The sequence below is a fragment of the Babylonia areolata genome, chromosome 7 (assembly GCF_041734735.1).
Source record: "Babylonia areolata isolate BAREFJ2019XMU chromosome 7, ASM4173473v1, whole genome shotgun sequence".
NCBI lineage: Eukaryota > Metazoa > Mollusca > Gastropoda > Neogastropoda > Buccinidae > Babylonia > Babylonia areolata.
In genome coordinates this window covers 23280399-23301663 of record NC_134882.1, presented here as the reverse complement: position 1 = coordinate 23301663, position 21265 = coordinate 23280399, and the positions used below count along the sequence as shown (strand labels likewise).

General features: G+C 41.8%; 1 protein-coding gene across 2 annotated transcripts in view; it reads right to left on the bottom strand.

Annotated features, from left to right (window-relative positions):
* Positions 1–21265, bottom strand: part of LOC143283909 (uncharacterized) — an 80163-nt gene that overhangs the window by 49967 nt on the left and 8931 nt on the right. For both annotated transcript variants that reach the window (XM_076590323.1, XM_076590321.1), the window contains exons 2-3: positions 21163–21222; positions 7506–7769 (exon numbers count right to left, since the gene is read on the bottom strand). In XM_076590323.1, coding sequence (XP_076446438.1) covers positions 7506–7769; positions 21163–21222 — 324 coding nt within the window. The remainder of the gene's footprint in view (positions 1–7505; positions 7770–21162; positions 21223–21265) is intronic.

Here is a 21265-nt window from a genome sequence, read left to right as displayed (position 1 = left end):
ATGTGTTTTCCCGACTGATTCTTTTGGAATTTTAGGGGCAAAACCCAGTAAGTGAGGAAACGTTCAAAAATCTTTCTTTGAATAAATATTTGACGGTCTTCTTCTCCAACTTTCCATCACCATGTTATCGTGTATTGTCCATTGAATATTGGACTGAACGGGCAGGTCAACAACTTGAAACAAAATGGCATCAGTCATTCATGTTTGCGAAGAATATGAGCACGTGCCTTTGAATATGCATAAATATGTGTACGCAATTGATTTTTGCCCATGACCTTCAAGGCTCAGCCAATAGATCTATAAAGTCCACTCATCATATTGATTTTAGTATTTTCCGAAAAAGACCACTTGGGCGAATGAACATAGTGAAAACGCTGTACAATGAGAGTAAAACACACAAGCTTTTTATGTATTGAGTATTATTTCAAAATGTAGTGTTTAAGATGAGAAAGATCAGTTTAAAGCAAATTAAGCCCCCTAGCATTAATTACAGATTAATTTCCCTTTTTTTACTATCTGCACCAAAGACATGCAAAATAAATATAACTTCCATGCTTAGCAAAAAGAAGTTCCTGTTTGAACAAAAAATGATAAAAATGACTGCTCTTGTTGTTGTGTCAGAATATCAGATCAAAGTGCCAAGTTTAGAGAATTAAAAAAAAAGAAAAAAAAAAGTAATTCAGTCAGCATATAATTTGGCTTCTTTTTTAAATTTTTTTATGCCCATAGGTGCAATATTGTTTTAAACAAGATGACTGGAAGAACTGAATTTTTCCTATTTTTTATGCCAAATTTGTGTCAACTGACAAAGTATTTGCAGAGAAAATGCCAATGTTAAAGTTTACCATGGACACACAGACACACACATACACACAGACAACCGAACACCGGGTTAAAACATACTCACTTTGTTTACACAAGTGAGTCAAAAATAGGAGGCTGGAGGCCCTCAAAAAAACAAAAAGAAGAAAAAAGGGAAGGGACTGATTTTTTTCTTATACTGAAAAAAGGTTAAAGCCTATGTTCTCAGGCTGCTTAACCTCTTGACTGCGCTGTTGACATACGGCATGAAATGTCGATCGCCAATGCTGTATTGATGTACGCCGTACGTCATGTTACAATGTTCTATGTTTTGAGTCCCGCATTGCAGAAAATAGTCTGCTAATCTCCCCTGAGAGCTCTTTATCTCCTGAGTTCCATTAGCTAAAAATATTCACCTTATTATCGTATTTATGGCGAAAGTTTTGCAAGTTTGTACGAAGCTCAAGTTGTGTCTGCAAAGCCATGACTGAACGCAGACAAACCCGAACACTTGCACGAGTACTGGAAGAAATCCTTCACAATGCAAACAGTAGAGATGAAGATTGTGGACTGAATGAGACAGAACTGCGTGAAGGGTTTTTTTGTTTGTTTTTTTTTGCTGCCCCATCATCTGCACCGTTTCAGTGGCATTACTCCCACGCCGCTCATTTAGATTCCCCCATACACAGCCACACCCGGGTTCGTCCGTCACAGTTCCAGCGTCGGCAGTCCGCAGGGAGCCATCGATGTTAGGTCACCAGGAGGCCACACACCAGAGGAGACCCTGCACTGCTGCTGAGTCACTTCGGTGGTGTTCAGTGGTGCCTTGTTCTGATTTAACGTACTTAGGACACCACCTACTAAGCCCCCTACTAATGACAATAATGCTTAAGTCACGGAGCCAGACTAAGTAAGCGCCCTCCCTGAGAGGAGACCGCCACCACGTCCCTCAAACAACAGCCCCCCATGAATCTGCCGACACTTAAGACATTGACAGGACTCACCCCAAGCACAGAAGTGGAGGGTATCGAAACTGAGGTCACCATGAGAGCAGGGCATAAAAGGCCACAGACTTTGAGACTGTTTTTGTTTATATTGATGATGATGGAGGAGAAGGATGACGATGACGATGTTGCTATGGAGACCATTTGGTTTGGGACTGCGTGACAAGGCTGTACTCTACGCTTCCTGTCATAATGATATCCCGGCATTAACCAGGCCCGAGAGATACAGACACTTGCAGTGTTGGTCAAGTAATTAGAGCAACACACCCAAAGACGCATCCTTGAAGTGGATGACACTCGACTGTGTGGTCCCAGTCTCCCCATTTAAGCCCACAGCACACTCAACTCTGGGTAGGAGCCGGCCACGGGCCGAAAAACCCACCTCCGCTGGATTCGAACCCACGTCCTCCCAGCCGTCAGTCTGCAACGCTAACCACTTCGCCACGGCGGCTGGTAGAACTGCGTGAAGTTGATGCTGAAGACATAGAGTTTTACAAGCAGGGGGGTGGAAAGTGGGGTTGCTTGACGAAAATGAACACAGACAAGCTCAGCTTATTCGAGATGAAAGTGGGTGTTTACAAGGTTTGTCAGTTTATTATCTGCTTTCTGTTTGTTTAACAATAAATATAACTGCATTGTGTGTGTTTTGAATGTGTTAGCTGTAGTAAGTAGCTTCGTCAGTCACTGATCAGTGTGTGTGAAAGAGAGAGTCAGTGTGTGTACTGTGTGTGACCAACGATGTGCGAGGGGGCGTGGCTTGCTGGCTGGCTCATTGTTGATGACAGCGTGTGTTGCTCACCTAGAGCTTTCTGTGAATTCGTTCCGAGTGTGTATGGTTTGTTGTTGTTGTGTGCGTGTGAGTGGGGAGGGGCCGGGGGAGGGGGGGGGGGGAAGATGTTTACAAAACTGAAATCAGAGAATGATATACAGAATTGTATGCCTAAATTACTTGTTAATGCAACACTTGTAGTTCTAAGTGTGTGTGTGTGGTGTGTGTGTGTGTGTGTGTGTGCGTGCTGTGTGTGTTTTGCCATTTGTTTTGTATAAGAGAGAATGAAGGGGGTGTGGCATACCATGAACCAGTTTCAGTTTGTGTGTGTGTTGGGGGTTTGGGGGTGTGGAAGGGTAGGTGTGTGTAATAATAATAATAAAAATAATAATGGTACTTATATAGCGCTAAATCTTGTGCATAAACAGATCAAAGCGCTTTCGCACCAGTCATTCTCAACGCAAGCGTAACTCTAAAACTGAAAAAAACTAAAAAGACAAAGGAAGAGGCAGGGAAGGGAGGCTATTTTGGGAAGAGGTGGGTTTTAGGCCAGACTTGAAAGAGCTGAGTGTGGAGACTTGACGAAGCGAAAGAGGAAGTCATTCCAATTGCAAGGTCCAGAGACAGAGAAAGAACGGTGGCCAACAGTTGAGAGTTTGAATCTGGGTATGTGTAAGTGGAGTGGATCCGAAGCTGATCGTAGTGAGCGAGATGGAGTGTAGAGGTGAAGGCAGCCACAGAGATAGGAAGGGGCTGATTTGTGAATACATTTGTAGTATAGAGTGCTGACCTTGTACTTTATTCGGTGTGAGACAGGGAGCCAGTGGAGATGTTGCAAAAGAGGAGTGGTGTGCTCAGATCTTTTCTTTCTGAGGACGAGTCGGGCAGCAGAATTTTGTATGCGCTGAAGGGACTGAATGGATGAAGCAGCAAACCAGACAATAGAGAGTTACAGTAGTCAAGGCGAGAGAGAATGAGAGAAACGACAAGTCTAGATGTTGCGTCAGTGGACAGATATTTCGGATGGAACTGATGCGCTGCAGTTGACAGTAGCAGAATTGACATGTCTGATTGATAAATGTTTGCATGGACAGTGTGTTGTCAAGGACAACGCCGAGGTTCCTGACTGAAGTGGACAGAGGGATGGATGTACTGCCAAGTTTGATTGTATTAGTTGAAATGGAAGAGAGTTTTTTGTTTAGTTCCTATGATCATTGGCTTCAGTTTTGTCCGCGTTCAATTGTAACTTATTTAGAGTCATCCAATTTTGAATATCCAGGAAGCAGTTAGATGTTTCTTGCAAGAGCGACAACAGTTTTCAGGTGTATCACTCTTCTGGAGTTGAGTGTCATCAGCACAAGAATGATGACTGACATTATGGCGGTTGATAATTTCAGCGAGAGGAGCAGCGTACAGTGTGAAGAGCACTGGGCCTAAAACAGATCTCTGTAGGACTCCATGTTCAATTTTAACGGGTTCAGACTGGAAATTATCAACAATGACAGACTGGAATCGATCGGTGAGATAAGATTTGAACCAGTTTAGAACAGTGCCGTTGATACCAGATGTTAAATGAAGACGGGAAAGAAGGATTGAATGGTCTATCGTGTCAAAGGCGGCTGACAAGTCGAGAAGAGTGAGAAGGGAGATCTGTCCTGAGTCGGACGCTAGCAGTAGGTTATTCAGTATGTGGAGGAGAGTGGTTTCGGTGCTGTGGTCAGCACGATAGGCAGACTGAAATGGGTGGATGAGATTGTTGAAACAAAGGTGATTGTTGAGCTGCTTCAGGACAGCTTTTTCAAGGAGTTTGGACAGGAATGGAAGATTAGAAACTGGTCGATAGTTTTTCAAAATGTTTGCGTCAAGGTTGGATTCTTCAGAAGAGGCCGGACTATTGCAGTTTTGAAAGTGGATGGAAACGTTCCAGTGAGAAGGGATGAGTTGACAATGTTGGTGATTGTGGGGAGAAGCTGTGAGACACACTGAGAAAAAACAGAGGCTGGTATAGGATCGAGCTCACAGGATTTTATTGTCATTTCTTTGAGGATTTCATGGACATCTGTTTCAGTTAATGGATTAAAGGAATGGAGAGGAGTGCCGTTGAATTGAAGATCAGGATGAGTAGGTTGGAAAGGCATTTGGTCTAAGATGGTACGAATATTCTGGACTCAAAAAAGAAAGAGGAGAAGACATTGGGGAGTTCAGATAAAGTGTAGGCAGAAGGAAGAGGAGTCTTTTTTGCAGTGCCGAGAAGATTTGACATGATAGTGTAAAGAGATTTGGTGGATGTGGCATCGAGAACTTGAGAAGAAAAGAAGTTTGTCTTCGCTGATGAGATCATATGTTTGACTTTATTTATTTGTTTTCGGAAGATTTGATTGTGGACTTTCAGTTTTGTTGATCGCCATCGCCGTTCCAATTGGCGACGTTTGCGTTTTGCAAGTCGAATGTCTTGTGTGTACCACAGGGCGGAAGGTCTATCAGGGAGCATGCGGGTAGTGGGGGGTGCATGTTCATCCAGCAGTTGAGAGAGGACAGAGTTGTAGTGTGTAGAGACATTTGTGTGGGAAGAAATTTTGGAAAGGCGTTCAGCAGCTTGAGAAGAAAAAATGTTAATGTTGATGGATTTCAGGTTGCGACGAGTAACGGATTTTTTGGTTCTGGTAGGTTTTGAAATATTAAGCAAGAATAATACAGCAGAATGGTCGAAGAGAGTTCGTCAGTTACAGTCACTGACACAATCATGGCATCAGAGTCACGTGTGATGAGCCAGTCCAACGTATGGCCAGATCTGTGTGTTGGTTCTGTAACAAGCTGAGAGAATGATTGGACAGAGATAGACATAGGCGTTTGACATCAGAGGAAGTTTGGTTGTTGAAATGAAAATTGAAGTCTCCGAGGATGATAAGTTTGCCAGAACGAAGGTTGTAGTAATCAAGTAATGTTCGGAACTCATCGTGAAACAGAGAAGACGTTAGGTTATTTTACGACTAGGAGGAGGACGATAGAGACAACAGAAGATGATTGAGTGACCGGGAACATTGAGAGTGACTTCAAGCATTTCAAAAGTGTTATGTGGAAAGGCATGGTTATGGGAGAAGGAAAGGGAAGACTCCAAGATATTTCTATAGACGATGGCGATGCCACCTCCACGAGACAGTCGAGGAAGTGACTTGGTTTTGTATCCAGGGGGGGTCAGTTGTTTAATTTTGGGTTCGTGACCTTGTAATTTCAACCAGGTTTCAGTGAGAAATACGATATCAAAATTATTTTCAAAAATATAATCAGAAATATAGTCAGTCTTTTGATCAGGGCAGACAGATTGAGCATTGAACAGGCAGGCATGAAAGAGATCAGGGGCAGGCTGAGAGAAATCTAATGGTGAAGCAGGTGAGTCAGACAGACAGGCAACGGAAGGAGACGATGGTGACTGAGCAGTGGAGGACAGTGGGAAGGCAGAGAAAGGTCCGGGAGTTGAGACAGGTGTGGAAGGGGTAGAAAGCAGACCAGGGCCAATCACGGGAGATACACCACATTTTGGAACAGTGTCAGAAAGGACAGTGTCACGGGAAGTAAAGGAGTCAGCTTGTGTGTTTGTATTTCAGCTTCTGAAAACAACCAGAAATAAAATGGTACCATTTCATAACCTTTTTATATGTAAAAAAACAACAACAAACAAACAACAAACAACAACAACAAAAAAGCCCAACAAACTTAGTCTTTTATGCAATGTGTTTCAGGTATGCAGCATGGTGATGATCATGATGTTCGTCCTGGACCATCTGGAGTTGACAACTTGCCACAAACCTGCAGCTGAAGACCAGCAGCAGCAAGACCAAAGGGCAGTAAATAAGCCTCCAGCAATTCTGGATTACAACAAAAACATGGGTGCCATGGACCATCATGACAAACAACTGCAGCCCTACGATGCCACAAGGAAAACCCTGAAGTGGTACAAATATCTGTGTGTACATTTTCTACAAATTGCCATGCTGAATGCACACATCCTCTACAAAAAAGCAGGCAATAGCAGTACATTCCTGGACTTCCAGAAGGATGTAATTTGTACCATGATTTTTGGTGACCAAGATCCAGACACTGCTAAAGATGACCACACTGTTCATCTGTGTGGACGACACTTCATTGACGTCATCCCACCTACCCCACAGAAGGCCCGGCTACAAAGGAGGTGCAGAGTCTGCTGGAAGAAAGGGCAAAGAAAGGATGTGAGGTTCTACTGCCCAGACTGCCCCAGCAAACCAGCACTGTGTCTTGAAGACTGTTTCCGCAAGCATTTTTACATGTTTTACAATGTTTTTACTGGTGATAGATGCTGGGTGAGTACACCCTTTTCATACTTTGTGTGGACTATGTTGGAATCTTATGGACCTGGTCACTGTTGCACAGCCTTTGACAGTGTGTGTGGTTGATCACAACAGTCACAAGAAAGACTGGTTGATAACCTGGTTGATGTTGTAGCACCTACATGATGAAATGACAGTCCCAATTTTTTTTTATTGCAATTTATGGAATTTTTGTGTCAGATTGACTCATTATGTGAACATGTAAGTATTAAAATCAAAATCTTGGTTCATTTTCCTTTCATTTGATGTATACTTTTATGCACTTAACTTCAGTACTTTTTTAAATTAAAATCATTGGCATGATTTTCTTGTTTTTCTGAAAATTTTCTCAGCATAGGCTATAGCAAAACGTACAAGCAGTGAAGGGGTTAACGTAAGTGTCTGAAACAAAGCAAAAATAAAATAAAATAAAAATTATAAATAAAACAAACACACAAACAAAAAACAAGCAAATTAAACCAAAAGCCAAAATATCAAGACAGAAATTTACAATACTAAAATACTCACACACATGCCAACAACATTCCCACCCAACACCTTCTGATGCCCACCACCCCCATCCCTTACCCGCTGAGCGCATGCTCGACACTGCTTCTCATCCAGACAATCACCAGCATTCTTCTTCAGGCCTGGCTCCAGGGGGTTGTCCTTGAGGTCCAGCCACTTCAGCTTGCGCAGGAGGCTAAAGGACTCAGGAAGGGTGGTCAGCTCATTGCCCAGCAGGTCCAGGTGCTGCAGGCTCTCTAGACGGCCAAAGTCAGCCGGCAGTTCCTTCAGTTTGTTCTTGCTCAGGTCCACCTTTACCAGATGGGTCAGGGTGCAGAACGCATCCTGGAAAAAACACACTACCACTACCAGCATGGAAGTTAAGTGAAACAATCCGACAATCCTACATCCCTCCCCACCCTGTCCACCCACTCCCCAGTCAGTTTATTCTAACAATCCAGTCACTATGGTTTAGCCCAACGTAAGAAAAAGATTAAATTTGTGCCAAATTTTATTATTCTGATTTACTTAAACTAGTTAAAGTGTAGGATTTTTCTTCTTTAAACTTATTTTAAGTTACCTTTTGATTCATATATATGCATACAAAGGGAAAAAAGGGAGGAAAAATTAAAAAAAAAACCCCAAAAACACACACAAAAACCCACACTCATACACACACATATGCACACAAAATTAAACACACACAAAGTATACAGTAACACACATCACACATACACACACACACACACACACACACACACAAAAGAAACAAGAGAGGCAAGGCCTTCAAGACTCACTTGTGATACACTTAAAAAATAAAATAAAAATCTAATCATTAAAATGTGTTCTGTATTTGTTATTATAAAGCTTCGGGTTAAAAAAAGAAAAAGAAAAAAAAATCCTAACCAGATTCGAACCCCGCATGTTCGGGTGAGATGAAACTATCTTATCCATTACACTATCATGGCTCCTTAACTGACATTCTAAAATTTAATATTTGAACATACTTTTTTAAAGGGTGATAAATCAATAGCGGTATTCGCAGTGAGAACGCTGTTTAAATCATATTATTCTGGTGTATCTTGGGCATTCAAAAAATCTTTAAGGGCAATAAAAAATTCTTTTTAAATCCGCGGTAAAGGAGACACCTGGTAAAGGAGACACCTGGCTATCGGCAATCACACTGCTACATTTAGTCATATGAAGTGAAAAGAACTTCATTTTGAGAGAAGTCAAGACTGGAAATTTTTTCGTTTCATCGTGATCAATTCAAGGGTATTAACTCGCATGGTTTAGAATTTTTAACTGTGAATTCCGACTGATTCTGTGGATATTTTAATGGCAGTTTGGGGCATAATCCAGTGATGAGGCTTTTACAAATCTTTCTCTGAATAATATTTAACGGTCTCCTTCTCCAACTTTCCATCACATGTTATCGTGTATTGGCCATTGAATATAGGATTGAACGGGCAGGTCAACAACTTGAAACAAAAAGGCATCGTTCGCATTCGCGAAGAATATAAGCATGCGCATGACCTTCAGGGCTCAGCCAATAGATCTGTAAAGTCCACTCGTATTGATTTTAGTATTTTCCAAAAAAGACCACTTGGGCAAATGAACATAGTGAAAGCACTGTACACTGAGAGTAAAACACACAAGCTTTTTATGTATTGAGTATAATTTCAAAATGTAATGTTTAAGATGAGAAAGATCAGTTTAAAGCAAATTAAGTCCCCTAGCATTAATTACAAAGTAATTTCCCTTTTTTACTATCTGCACCAAAAGATTTGCAAAATAAATAAAACTTCCATGCTTAGCAAAAGAAGTTCCTGTTTGAACAAAAAATTATAATAATGTCTGCTCTTGCTGTTGTGTCAGAATACCAGATCAAAGTGCCAAGTTTAGAGAATACAAGAAATATAAATATAACAGTAAATGCAGTTTGCATATAATTTGGCTTCTTTTATTATTTTTTTGTGCCCATCCCAGAGGTGCAATATTGTTTTAAACAAGATGACTGGAAAGAACTGAATTTTTCCTATTTTTATGCCTAATTTGGTGTCAACTGACAAAGTATTTGCAGAGAAAATGTCAATGTTAAAGTTTACCACTGACACACAGACACACACATACAGACAACCGAACACCGGGTTAAAACATAAACTCACTTTGTTTACACAAGTGAGTCAAAAAAAAAAAAAGGGAAGCTGGTATGAGTACCTCAGAAGAACTCAGATATAAATGCTGGGCACAGTTCTTAAAGTGTGGTAGGTCACTGTTGCTTGTCACACAATAAGGCGCAGCTATGCACTGAGATGTAAGATACACAATATTATACTTAAAGTTATATCAATATCATAACTGCAGAATGCATAGAAAACTTATTACTGACTTAAGTTTGTATTCATCAATAGGGCTTTATATGTAGACCATCTAGCAACAAAGTCATTATAAACAAACTTTGTAATAGCAATGCACTTTTCAATTGTATATCTTTGTATCAATCTATTACTAAAACATTGAAGATCAGGTACGGTTTTGGTGAACTTGCACTGGTACATGTATTGTTTCGCAAATAACAAAATGAATTAAAAAGTGGGATCAATAGCAATGTTTTTGTCCCAAGTACGGCCAATGGTTTGGTTGTTCTCAAATTTTTAGTATTTGGCCATCTTTTTGAGAAACATCCCATTCTGAGCAACATTGTGGACTGATATCATTATCTATGAGTACGTTATGATACTGTTTCCCCTTATGCAACGGGAAGAAGTTTACCACCATTGTCAGCGCCTATGTGCCCACCATGACCAACCCGGATGAGATCAAGGACAAGTTCTACGAGGACCTGAACGCTGTCATCACCACTGTTCCGAACGCAGACAAGCTCATCATTCTTGGTGACTTTAACGCGAGAGTTGGCTGTGACAGCACCTCCTGGGAAGACGTGATTGGGAAGCATAGGGTTGGTAGCTGTAACAGTAATGGTCTACTACTTCTCCAAACATGTGCCGAGCACGACCTTCTTATCACAAACACAGTCTTCTGCCTCCCTACCCGTAACAGGTCATGGATGCATCCTCGCTCTGGGCACTGGCATCTCATCGACTCTGTCATTGTCAGGAAGAGGGACAGGCAGGACATACGAGTCACGAGGGCCTTGTGCGGTGCCGAGTGCTGGACAGACTACTGCCTTATCGTGTCCAAACTCAACCTCCGCATCCAGCCCAAGAGACGGCCTCAGGGCATGAAAGCACTCAAACGCCTGAATGTCAACAAGCTGGAACTAGGCAACATCAAGCAGAGCTTTGCTGACACCCTGGAGGAACACCTTGAGTCCACCGTGCTGGACAACCAGAATGTGGAGGCAGCATGGGGCACACTGCATGAGACGGTGTACAACACTGCCATGGAGTGCCCGGGGCCTTCTGCCAGGAAGCACAAAGACAGGTTTGATGAGAACTGCGCTGAGATCAAGCAGCTGCTGGAAGACAAACGCCAAGCCTACAGAGCCCACATTGAAGATCCCAAGTCACAGTCAAAGACAGACATACTGAAGAGCGAACGTAGCACCATCCAGCTGAAGCTGCGGCAGATGCAGGATTCCTGGTTGAGCAACAAAGCTGATGAGATCCAGGGCTTTGCAGACAGGAATGACATGAACTTCTATAACGGCCTGAAAGAAGTCTACGGTCCCACCACCTCCGGATCTGCTCCACTCCTCAGTGCTGATGGTTCTACCCTAATCACTGACAAGGACGGGATCCTTGAGAGATGGGCTGAACACTTTGACAGCGTACTGAACCACCCTTCCACCATCAATGATGAAGCCATCGACCGACTCCCCTCAGTGAGTCGTTGGATGCCATTCCAACTTTGGAGGAGACCCAGAAAGCTATCCGTCTGCTATCCAGTGGCAAAGCCCCCGGCTCAGACTCCATCCCAGCTGAGGTCTACAAAGAAGGTGGTATGGCGCTGACTGAGAAGCTTCATCAGCTGTTCCAGCTCATCCGGCAGCATGAGGCAGTTCCACAGGACTTCAAAGACGCTTCCATCATACACCTGTTCAAGCGCAAAAGAAATCCGTCAGGCCTGTGACAACCATCATGGAATATCCCTGCAGTCCGTCGCAGGCAAGACTCTGGCCAGAGTGCTACTCAACCGTCTCACAGCGCACCTTGAGCAAGGTCTCCTACCAGAGAGCCAGTGTGGCTTCCGGAAAGAACGCAGGACTATCGACATGGTGTTTGCTGCCAGGCAGCTCCAGAAGTGTCAGGAATAGAACGCCGAACTTTACTCCACCTATGTCGATCTGACCAAGGCCTTCAATACTGTTAGCAGAGATGGCCTTCGGAGAATCATGGCGAAGTATGGATGTCCCAGAAAGTTCATCACCATCATACGGCAACTACACAATGGGATGCTGGCCTGAGTCCAAGACAATGGAGAGACTTCAGAACCATTCCCTGTCTCCGACAGAGTCAAGCAAGGGTGTGTTCTTGCCCCCACCCTGTTCAGTCTCATGTTTTCAGCCATGCTGACAGATGCCTTCAGAGATGCTGACGTAGGCATTGGCATCAGGTACCGCACAGATGGCTCACTCTTCAACTTCAGGAGGCTTCAAGCAAAAACCAAGGTGAGGACAGACACCGTCAACGACTTCCTGTTTGCTGATAACTGCGCTCTCAATGCTGCCTCCGAAGCTGACATGCAACACAGCATCGACAAGTTCTCTGCTGCCTGTGACAACTCTGGCCTCACAATCTGCACAAAGAAGACTGAGGTGATGTACCAGCCAGCTCCAGGAAAGCCTTACGTTGAACCAAACATCTTCATCAACGGGCAACGACTGAACGCGGTGGACAAGTTCACATAACTGGGCAGTACACTCTCTCGCACAGTTGTCATTGTCGACGAGGTGAATGCCAGACTCGCCAAAGCCAGTGCTGCCTTCGGCAGATTCCATAAGAACGTATGGAACAGGAGTGGCATCAACCTGGAGACGAAGCTCAAAGTATACAAGGCCACAGTTCTCACCACACTGCTCTATGGATGTGAATCATGGATGGTCTACAAACGCCACGCCAAAAAGCTGAACCACTTCCACACCACCAGCCTCAGAAAACTTATCGGCATAAAGTGACAAGAGAAGATCCCTAACACAGAGGTGCTCACTCGTGCAAACTTGCCCAGCATCTACACCATCTTGATGCAGGCCCAGCTGTGCTGGGCAAGCCATGTAGTTTGCATGCCAGACCACCGGCTCCCCAAGAAACTGCTGTATGGCGAACTCCAACATGGCAAGTGCTCCCATATGAGGCCAAAAGAAGCGCTTCAAAGACACTCTGAAAGCTTCTCTGAAGGCCTTCAACATCAGCCACGACACGTGGGGGCTGAATGCAATGGACAGACCAAAGTGGCGTTCAGCTGCCCACATAGGCGCCAAATCCTGTGAGGCCAACAGAATCGCTGCAGCAGAGCAACGCAGACAGGCCAGGAAAAGCAGTGCCAGCAAGTCCCCAACAGCCGCCACCATCCCCTGTCCACACTGCGTCAGAATCTTCCGGGCATGGATTGGCCTGACCAGTCATCTGCGCACCCACAGAGCCCAACCCACCTACCCCCAGGATGACTAGATGGTCCTCGTCAATCCCGACGGACGAACCACATGATACTGTTTTGAAGTTTTGAACCTTTAGATATAGACATTAACTTCTTGAATAATATAGATGTATTCAGACATTTATCACTATCTACAGTTATTTTTGTTTCACAAATGTATTCTTTTATTGGTGTTTCGTAACTAGTAAATGTAATAAAAATTCATGTCAACATTATGCTTACGTTTAAATTCCTCATAAGGAATAAAGTTACCATTTTCAAGCAGGAAGTGTGCAATACAATATATTCCTTTGCTGATCCATGGTTAGAACAGGTGAATCAGGAAGTTCAGATGGGAGGTCAATATCGCATACATCCTGGAAACTTTATAATTCTTCATAACATCTTTTTATTTCATTCATGATGCCTTCCTGGTCTGAAACTATATTTCCATTACTTTTCTCTAGAAAAGGTACTGATGTATCTAAAATGTTTCTGTTTTCAAGGTTACAAAAATATCTATTTCCTTTTTCTCCTTGGTTTATCTATCATAATTTAGACCACATTGCCATGCCTTCAATCCGAGAGTCCCTGATATGTTGCAACTGAGCATTTAAATCTTCCAAAAGGGCACCGAAACAAAAACATACCCAGAATGCACCTCCCTGAAAACAGAGTACGGCTGCCAACATGACAAGGTAAAAGTGGTCATACACATAAAAACCCACTCGTGTACTGTATACAAGTGAACGTGGGAGTTGCAGTCCAAGAACGAAGAAGAAGAAGAAGAAGAAGAAGAAAATACATTATACAACATATGTACACAGATATGCGTACATGGCCGTAAAAAACAACAACAAAAAACAAAGAAAAAAGAATTCTTTTTCCTTGTATGACTTATTTAAACGTGTAAATCCTGATGGGTGAAAACTTGTCAGTGGGATTTTTGTGTGTGTATGTGTGGATGGGTTGGTGTATGGACCCGGACATGTTTATTACACTTAACTCTTGGCGAATACCAGCACATGTTTTGTCAGGAGGAAGTGCTTGGAATTTGGAGCTGGGGAGCACTCGTGCAGTTTGCTAGCTTGCTTTCTCTCTCCTCATCCCCTCCCATTTTGTCCTTTTTTGCATCATAGGCATGGGGCTTATAAATTCTTATAAATTCATTCACTATTGTTAGTTTTGCTGACGGGCACAATAGCCAGGAGGTTAAAGCATTGATTGGACTTTCAACCTCAGGGTCCCAGGTTCGAAGCTTGGTAATGGCACCTGGTGGGTAAAGGGTGGAGATTTTTTCCAATCTCCCAGGTCAACATATGTGCAAACGTGCTTGTGCCTTATGAACCCCCTTCGTGTGTGTACGCAAGCAGAAGATGAAATACGCACGTTAACCCTTTCAACTCCAGTCAATTTAGAGTGCAAAATTCCCTTGTGCTATAAAGATAGAAAATATGGTGTCTAATAATAGCTGGGGATTCCCCCTGTGATGTGTAGAAAATATGGCCTATCCTACCACTGAACATAAAGAGCAGTAGGTTCATGGATAACAGACCCATGATCTGGTCATCATTCAGTGACATGGGTCCTCTACCTGGCTGCTGCATAAATACGAGTTTGGCAGTGAAAGGGTTAAAGATCCTATCATCCATGTCAGCGTTCCGTGGGTTATGGAAACAAGAACATACCCAGCATGCATATGGAGTATGGCTGCCTACATCAGTACATGGCAGGGTAAAAACAGTTACACGCATAAAAGCCCACTCGTGTACATGTATACCAGTGTACGTGGGAGTTGCAGCACACAAACGAAGAAGGAAAAGTTAGTTTTGTTGTTTTTGTTATTACTGACTCACTTGTGTAAACAAAGCGAGTCTATGTTTTAACCCGGTGTTCGGTTGTCTGTGTGTGTGTGTGTGTGTGTGTGTGTGTCCATGGTAAACTTTAACATTTTCTCTGCAAATACTTTGTCAGTTGACAACAAATTAGGCATAAAAATAGGAAAAATTTAGTTCTTTCCAGTCATCTTATTTAACTCACTCCATGCCAAGAGTTTTTGCCCTTGCGAATCCCTGAAAACCCAGGGTTTGTATAGGATGGGGAAAAAATTCTCAAAAATACAAATAAACACCCAGAGAATTGAAATTTAGTATGTGTATTCAGTGAATGTTGTTCCATATTTGTGCAAAACAATAAATTATTTACTCACCATCTTGTTGTTGATCACGGTATTCGTTTTTTGTGTATTTTGTAGCATTTTTGCACCCATCAGAAAGGTATACCAAGTGTCCTTGAACAGCTTACAAATGTTCCACATCACATCCTAACACTATTTGAGGAACTGAAGACCTAGTACATGCAATGAAGTATGAACAGATGGTGGAGAAAGTTGAAAATCACACACACAAAAGAAAATATTGCCTCTACATAAAAAAAGGGAGTTCACTGCACACAAAAACCTGATGTATTATCACTGACAATAGTCTTGTCTGGAGTGAAAAAGCTCATGGCAGGTGATGTTGAGTCCTGGGCACAGCTTCACACACAGTGGAACTCCATATTTTGGACACCAGTTGGCAGTTTGGTGTTTTGGTGTGTTGTGGCACTTGAACAGGTCTACACAGACCTTGCACTTGCAGTGGCTGGTCACTCATATCCACTCCAGTCATATTGGTGATGTAGTCTTGTACTGCAGCTGGCTTCTGTCTTTCAGGACGGTGTCGTGTTGTCACACTGACCATGGTAGTTGGCAGCATGACTGTTGTCAGCACATGAACTGGTGTTTTGTCCTGCCACTTCAGCACAGCAACATGCCCTGCAACCATACACACACACAAATGATCATGCAGGTTTGACTCTTTCTTCTTATTGTTGTTTAAATTATTTGTTTGCTTATTCCCTTGTTTATTCTAAATATTTATGTGAATGGAAGCATAATGTGGTAAGTTTTTTTTACATGTAGTCAAAGAAAACCACTTTAGATTTTTTTTGATTTTTTTTTTACAATATTACAAACAATAATGACAGTATCATCAGTATTAGTACTATTACTGTCATTTCTACAGCACCTTGTTCTACAAATGAACAAGTAAAACAGAAAATAAGTAAACATATGCATGCAATCGCACACACACACACACACACAGTTGTACACCTGAGCATGTGACATTGTTTTCTTTCACACACACACACACACACGCACACACACACACACACACACATATATATATATATATATATATATATATATATATATATATATATATATATATATATATGTAATACATACACACTCACCATTTTCAGTCCAATCACTGGTAAAAACACCAGCAAAGTCGTCCGTTTCCTCAGTGATTTCGTTGTCAGTGTCGGTCAGCTGGCACATGGTCAGGACTCGCTTTCCTCTCCACTGTAAACACCCTCTTCAGCGGCCGAATCTATTTCTAGTTCATCGGGATATGGTTCAAAATCACTGTCCGACGAACCAACATTATCTCCTTCAACATCAGAGCCTTCAGTTTGGATCATTTCCAAAGTAGCTTGAACGCTGTGTTGCGTTTGACCTCTCCTACCGTGTCGAACACTTCGACGCAACGCCATCTTGTCAAACAACTTGCAGAGATGACCGAGGGTATGCTTCGTTGTCATCTGCTAATGAGCGTGTCACTGCACACACGCTGTGTGTGTGAATGAAAAGTTGGCCGGAGATAACTTAAGAATCAGTTCTGCTTTTGAGTTTCGTATCCGACACGTCACTCCAACAGCGCAACTTTTCAAAATCCAAATCCGCATTTGAGGACATTGGCATCAAACGCTTTTTCCGACGACATCCACATATGCGGACAATGGCAGCGAGTGAGTTAAAACAATACTGCACCTCTGGGATGGGTACAAAAAAATAAACAAGAGGCAAGGCCTTCAAGATACACTGAAAAAAAAAAATCCAAGCTTTTTATGTATTGTGTATATTTTCAAAATGTAATGTTTAAGATGAGAAAGATCAGTTTGCAGCAAATTTAGTCCCCTAGCATTAATTACAGAGTAATTTCCCTTTTTTACTATCTGCACCAAAACGTTTGCAAAATAAATAAAACTTCCATGCTTAGCAAAAGAAGTTCCTGTTTGAACAAAAAATGATAATAATGACTGCTCTTGTTGTTGGGTCAGAACATCAGATCAAAGTTCCAAGTTTAGAGAATACAAAAAATATAACAGTAAATGCAGTTTGCATATAATTAGGCTTCATTTTATTATTTTTTTGTGCCCATCCCAGAGGTGCAATATTGTTTTAAACAAGATGACTGGAAAGAACTGAATTTTTTCTATTTTTATGCCAAATTTGGTGTCAACTGACAAAGTATTTGCAGATAAAATGTCAATGTTTAAGTTTACCACGGACACACAGACACACGGACACACACACACACACACACAGACAACCGAACACTGGGTTAAAACATAGACTCACTTTGTTTACACAAGTGAGTGAAAAATGAAGCCTAATTATATGCAAACTGCATTTACTGTTATATTTATATTTTCTGTATTCTCTAAATTTGGCACTTTGATCTGATAGTCTGACCCATCAACAAGAGCAGCCATTATTATCATTTTTTGTTCAAACAGGAACTTCTTTTGCTAAGCATGGAAGTTTTATTTATTTTGGAAACGTTTTGGTGCAGATAGTAAAAAAAGGAAATTACTCTGTAATTAATGCTAGGGGACTTAATTTCCTTTAAACTGATCTTTCTCATCTTAAACATTACATAATCCAAGCTTTTTATGTAAGTGTATCACAAGTGAGTCTTGAAGGCCTTGCCTCTCTTGTTGTTGTTTTCCTCTCCTAACGATGCCCATAGTCGGTGGCTTTGTGGTTTCACTAACATAGCGGCATAGATCCAAGAGTGCAAAAGAAATCTGTTGTGTTTTGAGTGTACGCTGCCTTTAGGAGCTGGAGATAGACAGTTGCTCTTGAGTGTCTGGTGGATAGGTGGATGGGGCCAGACTGATAATTTTTTTCCCTGATTTTGCTGAACTCAAGGTGTCGTTGTGATGAATTTCTTCCTGTCTGAATAGGCCCGCTCTTCCCCACTCTTTTTTTTTTTTTTTTTTTAAACAACAAAAACTGGTTGTTTGTACTTTGCCCCTCATTGAACATACATGTGTATGTATACATGTATATCTATTCATAAATATGTCAGACATATAGCTGTATAGGGATGCTCACCTTTTCTTTCTTTCTTTTTTTAAAGAGTGCATGTGGGTTTTTCCGTGGGTAATGGAGGTGGTTGTGGGGTGGGGGTTGTGGGTGCATGGGGGACTGAGAAAGAGATGGAGGGAGAGAGAGCGTACATGATGTGAATTGAATATATATATTGTATAACTACTGCATTGCATGATTCTGTGCAATGAGCGAAACAGTTGCCCTCCATTTAGATCTTCCGCATTTTAGTATATTTTGCCCATGGAGGAGAGAAATTACCAAAGAGCTGAGGAAACATGTCACTGTGGTAACCATGTAATGGAAGATTTTTTTGAAAATTTACTTAATTATGTATGTGTATATATTTGTGTGAATGTATGTGTATATATACATTATGATATATATATATGTGTGTAGATGTGGGTGTGTGTGGAGGGGGATGTATGTGTGTGTAAGTGTTGGTGTGTGTATAATTAATGTGTGTGAATATTTAAGAGGGTACATGTGTGTACGTGTATGTATATGTTTGTAAATATATCATGTATATATGTGTGTGAGTGTGTGAAAATATGTGTATAAATACATATGTACATGCATATATATATATATATATATATGTGTGTGTGTGTGTGTGTGTGTGTGTGTGTGTGTGTGTGTTGCCTTGCTCCCACAATACTTGCAATGCAGACATGATACACACATGTACACCCCTACCCCCAATACACACACACACATGCACACACACAATCCTACATATCGCACCTTCCACACGCACACACACACTTGCACATGCAGAGAGCTCTCTTGACACATGCGTACAAAACACACACACTGCCACCGATTTGCAGCAAGAGGGGTGGGAAGAGATCACTGACGCCATGAACGTGGCATCTAACATGTTGCTCTACTGTATTTGGGAAAGCCCAGAGAGACTCTGTTCTGTTTTGAAGAAAACTGCCCAATGTTGGTTTAGAAATGATGCCATTATTTTTTTGATATGCAAATGATCATGCTCTACCTTTCGTGCTAGACTCATGGCCACTCCCCCTCTCTTATTTCTGTGAGGTGATCAATGGTACAATGGCATTGCATCTAGTTTCTGAGGTACTCTTTTACTTTTCTTAGGATTTTCGATTTTCCCAGATGCACACTGCTTGTTCTTGTTGCATCACCACAAAGCCTGTCAGATTGCTCATTTCCCTCAACACCTGCATGTCCAGGACAGTATGACTATGTTATGTAGGCTTTTGAATCTGAAAGTTGTGCATTGTCTCATGCCACTCTGGGCTCCCCATTCTACTTTCAATTTTTTGTAGTAGAGGTTCATTGAGTCAGTCAAAATCATGGCATGTTGATTTCCAGGTGTATGAATAGATGATGGCCACTGGAGAGCATGTGTCACAGCTTCAACTTCCATTGTCCAGCTGGAGGTTGTGACTTTGTATGTGGCATTCTCTTCCCAAATTGTTTTCCCCTTATTCTTTGCAGTGAATCCCCAACCAGACTGGTCTTTGGTGATCGAGCCATCTGTGTATATCATGCGATGATGTCCTCTTTCTTACTATTTTCTTTTATGAGTAGCTTCACTTCTGCATCACTATTAGAATGTCACAATGAATAGAATTTTTATTACTTTTTCAAACCATTGCTTCTTTTCTTTTTCAGAGTGAAGGGTCATATATGCCAAATGCTGAACTAAGATCTCTTGCCAATCTGGGCTCACCATGCCAAAAAATCAAGACACCGATAGTCTGTCGACTTCGTTATTTCTTGTGCGCTATGTGTTGACTTCTGCTAATGCACAACATTGAACGCTTGCCCATTACCAGTAATGTGCAAAACTTTGCTGGGCATGGGTAATGGACAAATTACCACAATTCAGCACTACACACACGATACATATATATGTGTGTGTGTGTGTGCGCGCAGAGTGTGTGTGTGTGTGTCTGTGTGTGTGTGTGTATGTGCGCGCGTCTGTGTGTGCTCACGCGTGTGTGTCCTTGGAACTCAAGAGATTTAGCAGCTAGTTTAAACAGCATTTAATCACTTTTGATTTCTGCATCCAATTCCCACCTTGTGTGATCAGCACTGAAGAACGACTTATATACGTGTGAGTGTGTGCGTGTGTGTGTGTGTGTGTGTGTGTGTGCACGTGTGTGTGTCCTTGGAACTCAAGAGATTTAGCAACGAGTTTAAACAGCACTGAATCACTTGATTTCTGCATCCAATTCCCACCTTGTGTGTTCAGCACTGAAGAATGACCCATATACATGCATATACATAGTCAAGTATACCATATACACTGTCTGGATGGGCATATCACAACAAAACTAGTGTGTCAGAGGCTGCCAGGCAGTCTATTCCACATCTTTGGTTTGAAAAGATAATAAACTTTGTCCAAAAGTCTTACTTCTGGCTTGAGGTATCAAGAGAAGTCAAGTATCAGAAGAAGAGGTGAGCTATTGAGATGTAGTGCAGAGATGAGGAGTTCAGAAACACCCAGTCAATAGCCACTGACTGCAGAGTGGATAGGTTGTAGTCTATTTAACTGGAAACAGGCAACCAGTGGAAAAATTAGAAAGGAGGAAAAACATGGTCAAATTTAGGAGCTCTGCAAATGAGTCTTGCAGCACTATTCTGGATTCGTTAAAGTCTTTCTGACAGATATTTTGGAAGGCCGCCCAAAAGAGAATTACAGTAATCCATTCTTGAGATAACAAAACCAGACACAACTGTCTTGGTTGCATCAGTAGAGAGATAGTGACAGACAGAACTGATCCAATGTAATTCAAGATAGGCAACTTTATATAATATATATGCTTGAAACATGTTGTTGGAAGGAAAGGGACTAACATCTGACAGAAAATAACCTATAAATGTTTTTGTCATTTACAGATGAAATGCACAATGTGGGAGATAATGAATGAAAATACTTACTGGCAGTGAAGTCAGAAGGTTGCAGGATAAATCAAGATGGGTTCCTCGTGGGATAGCTGCCTAGAAAAAAGAAAATAATGCATGTATTCATACACACACACAC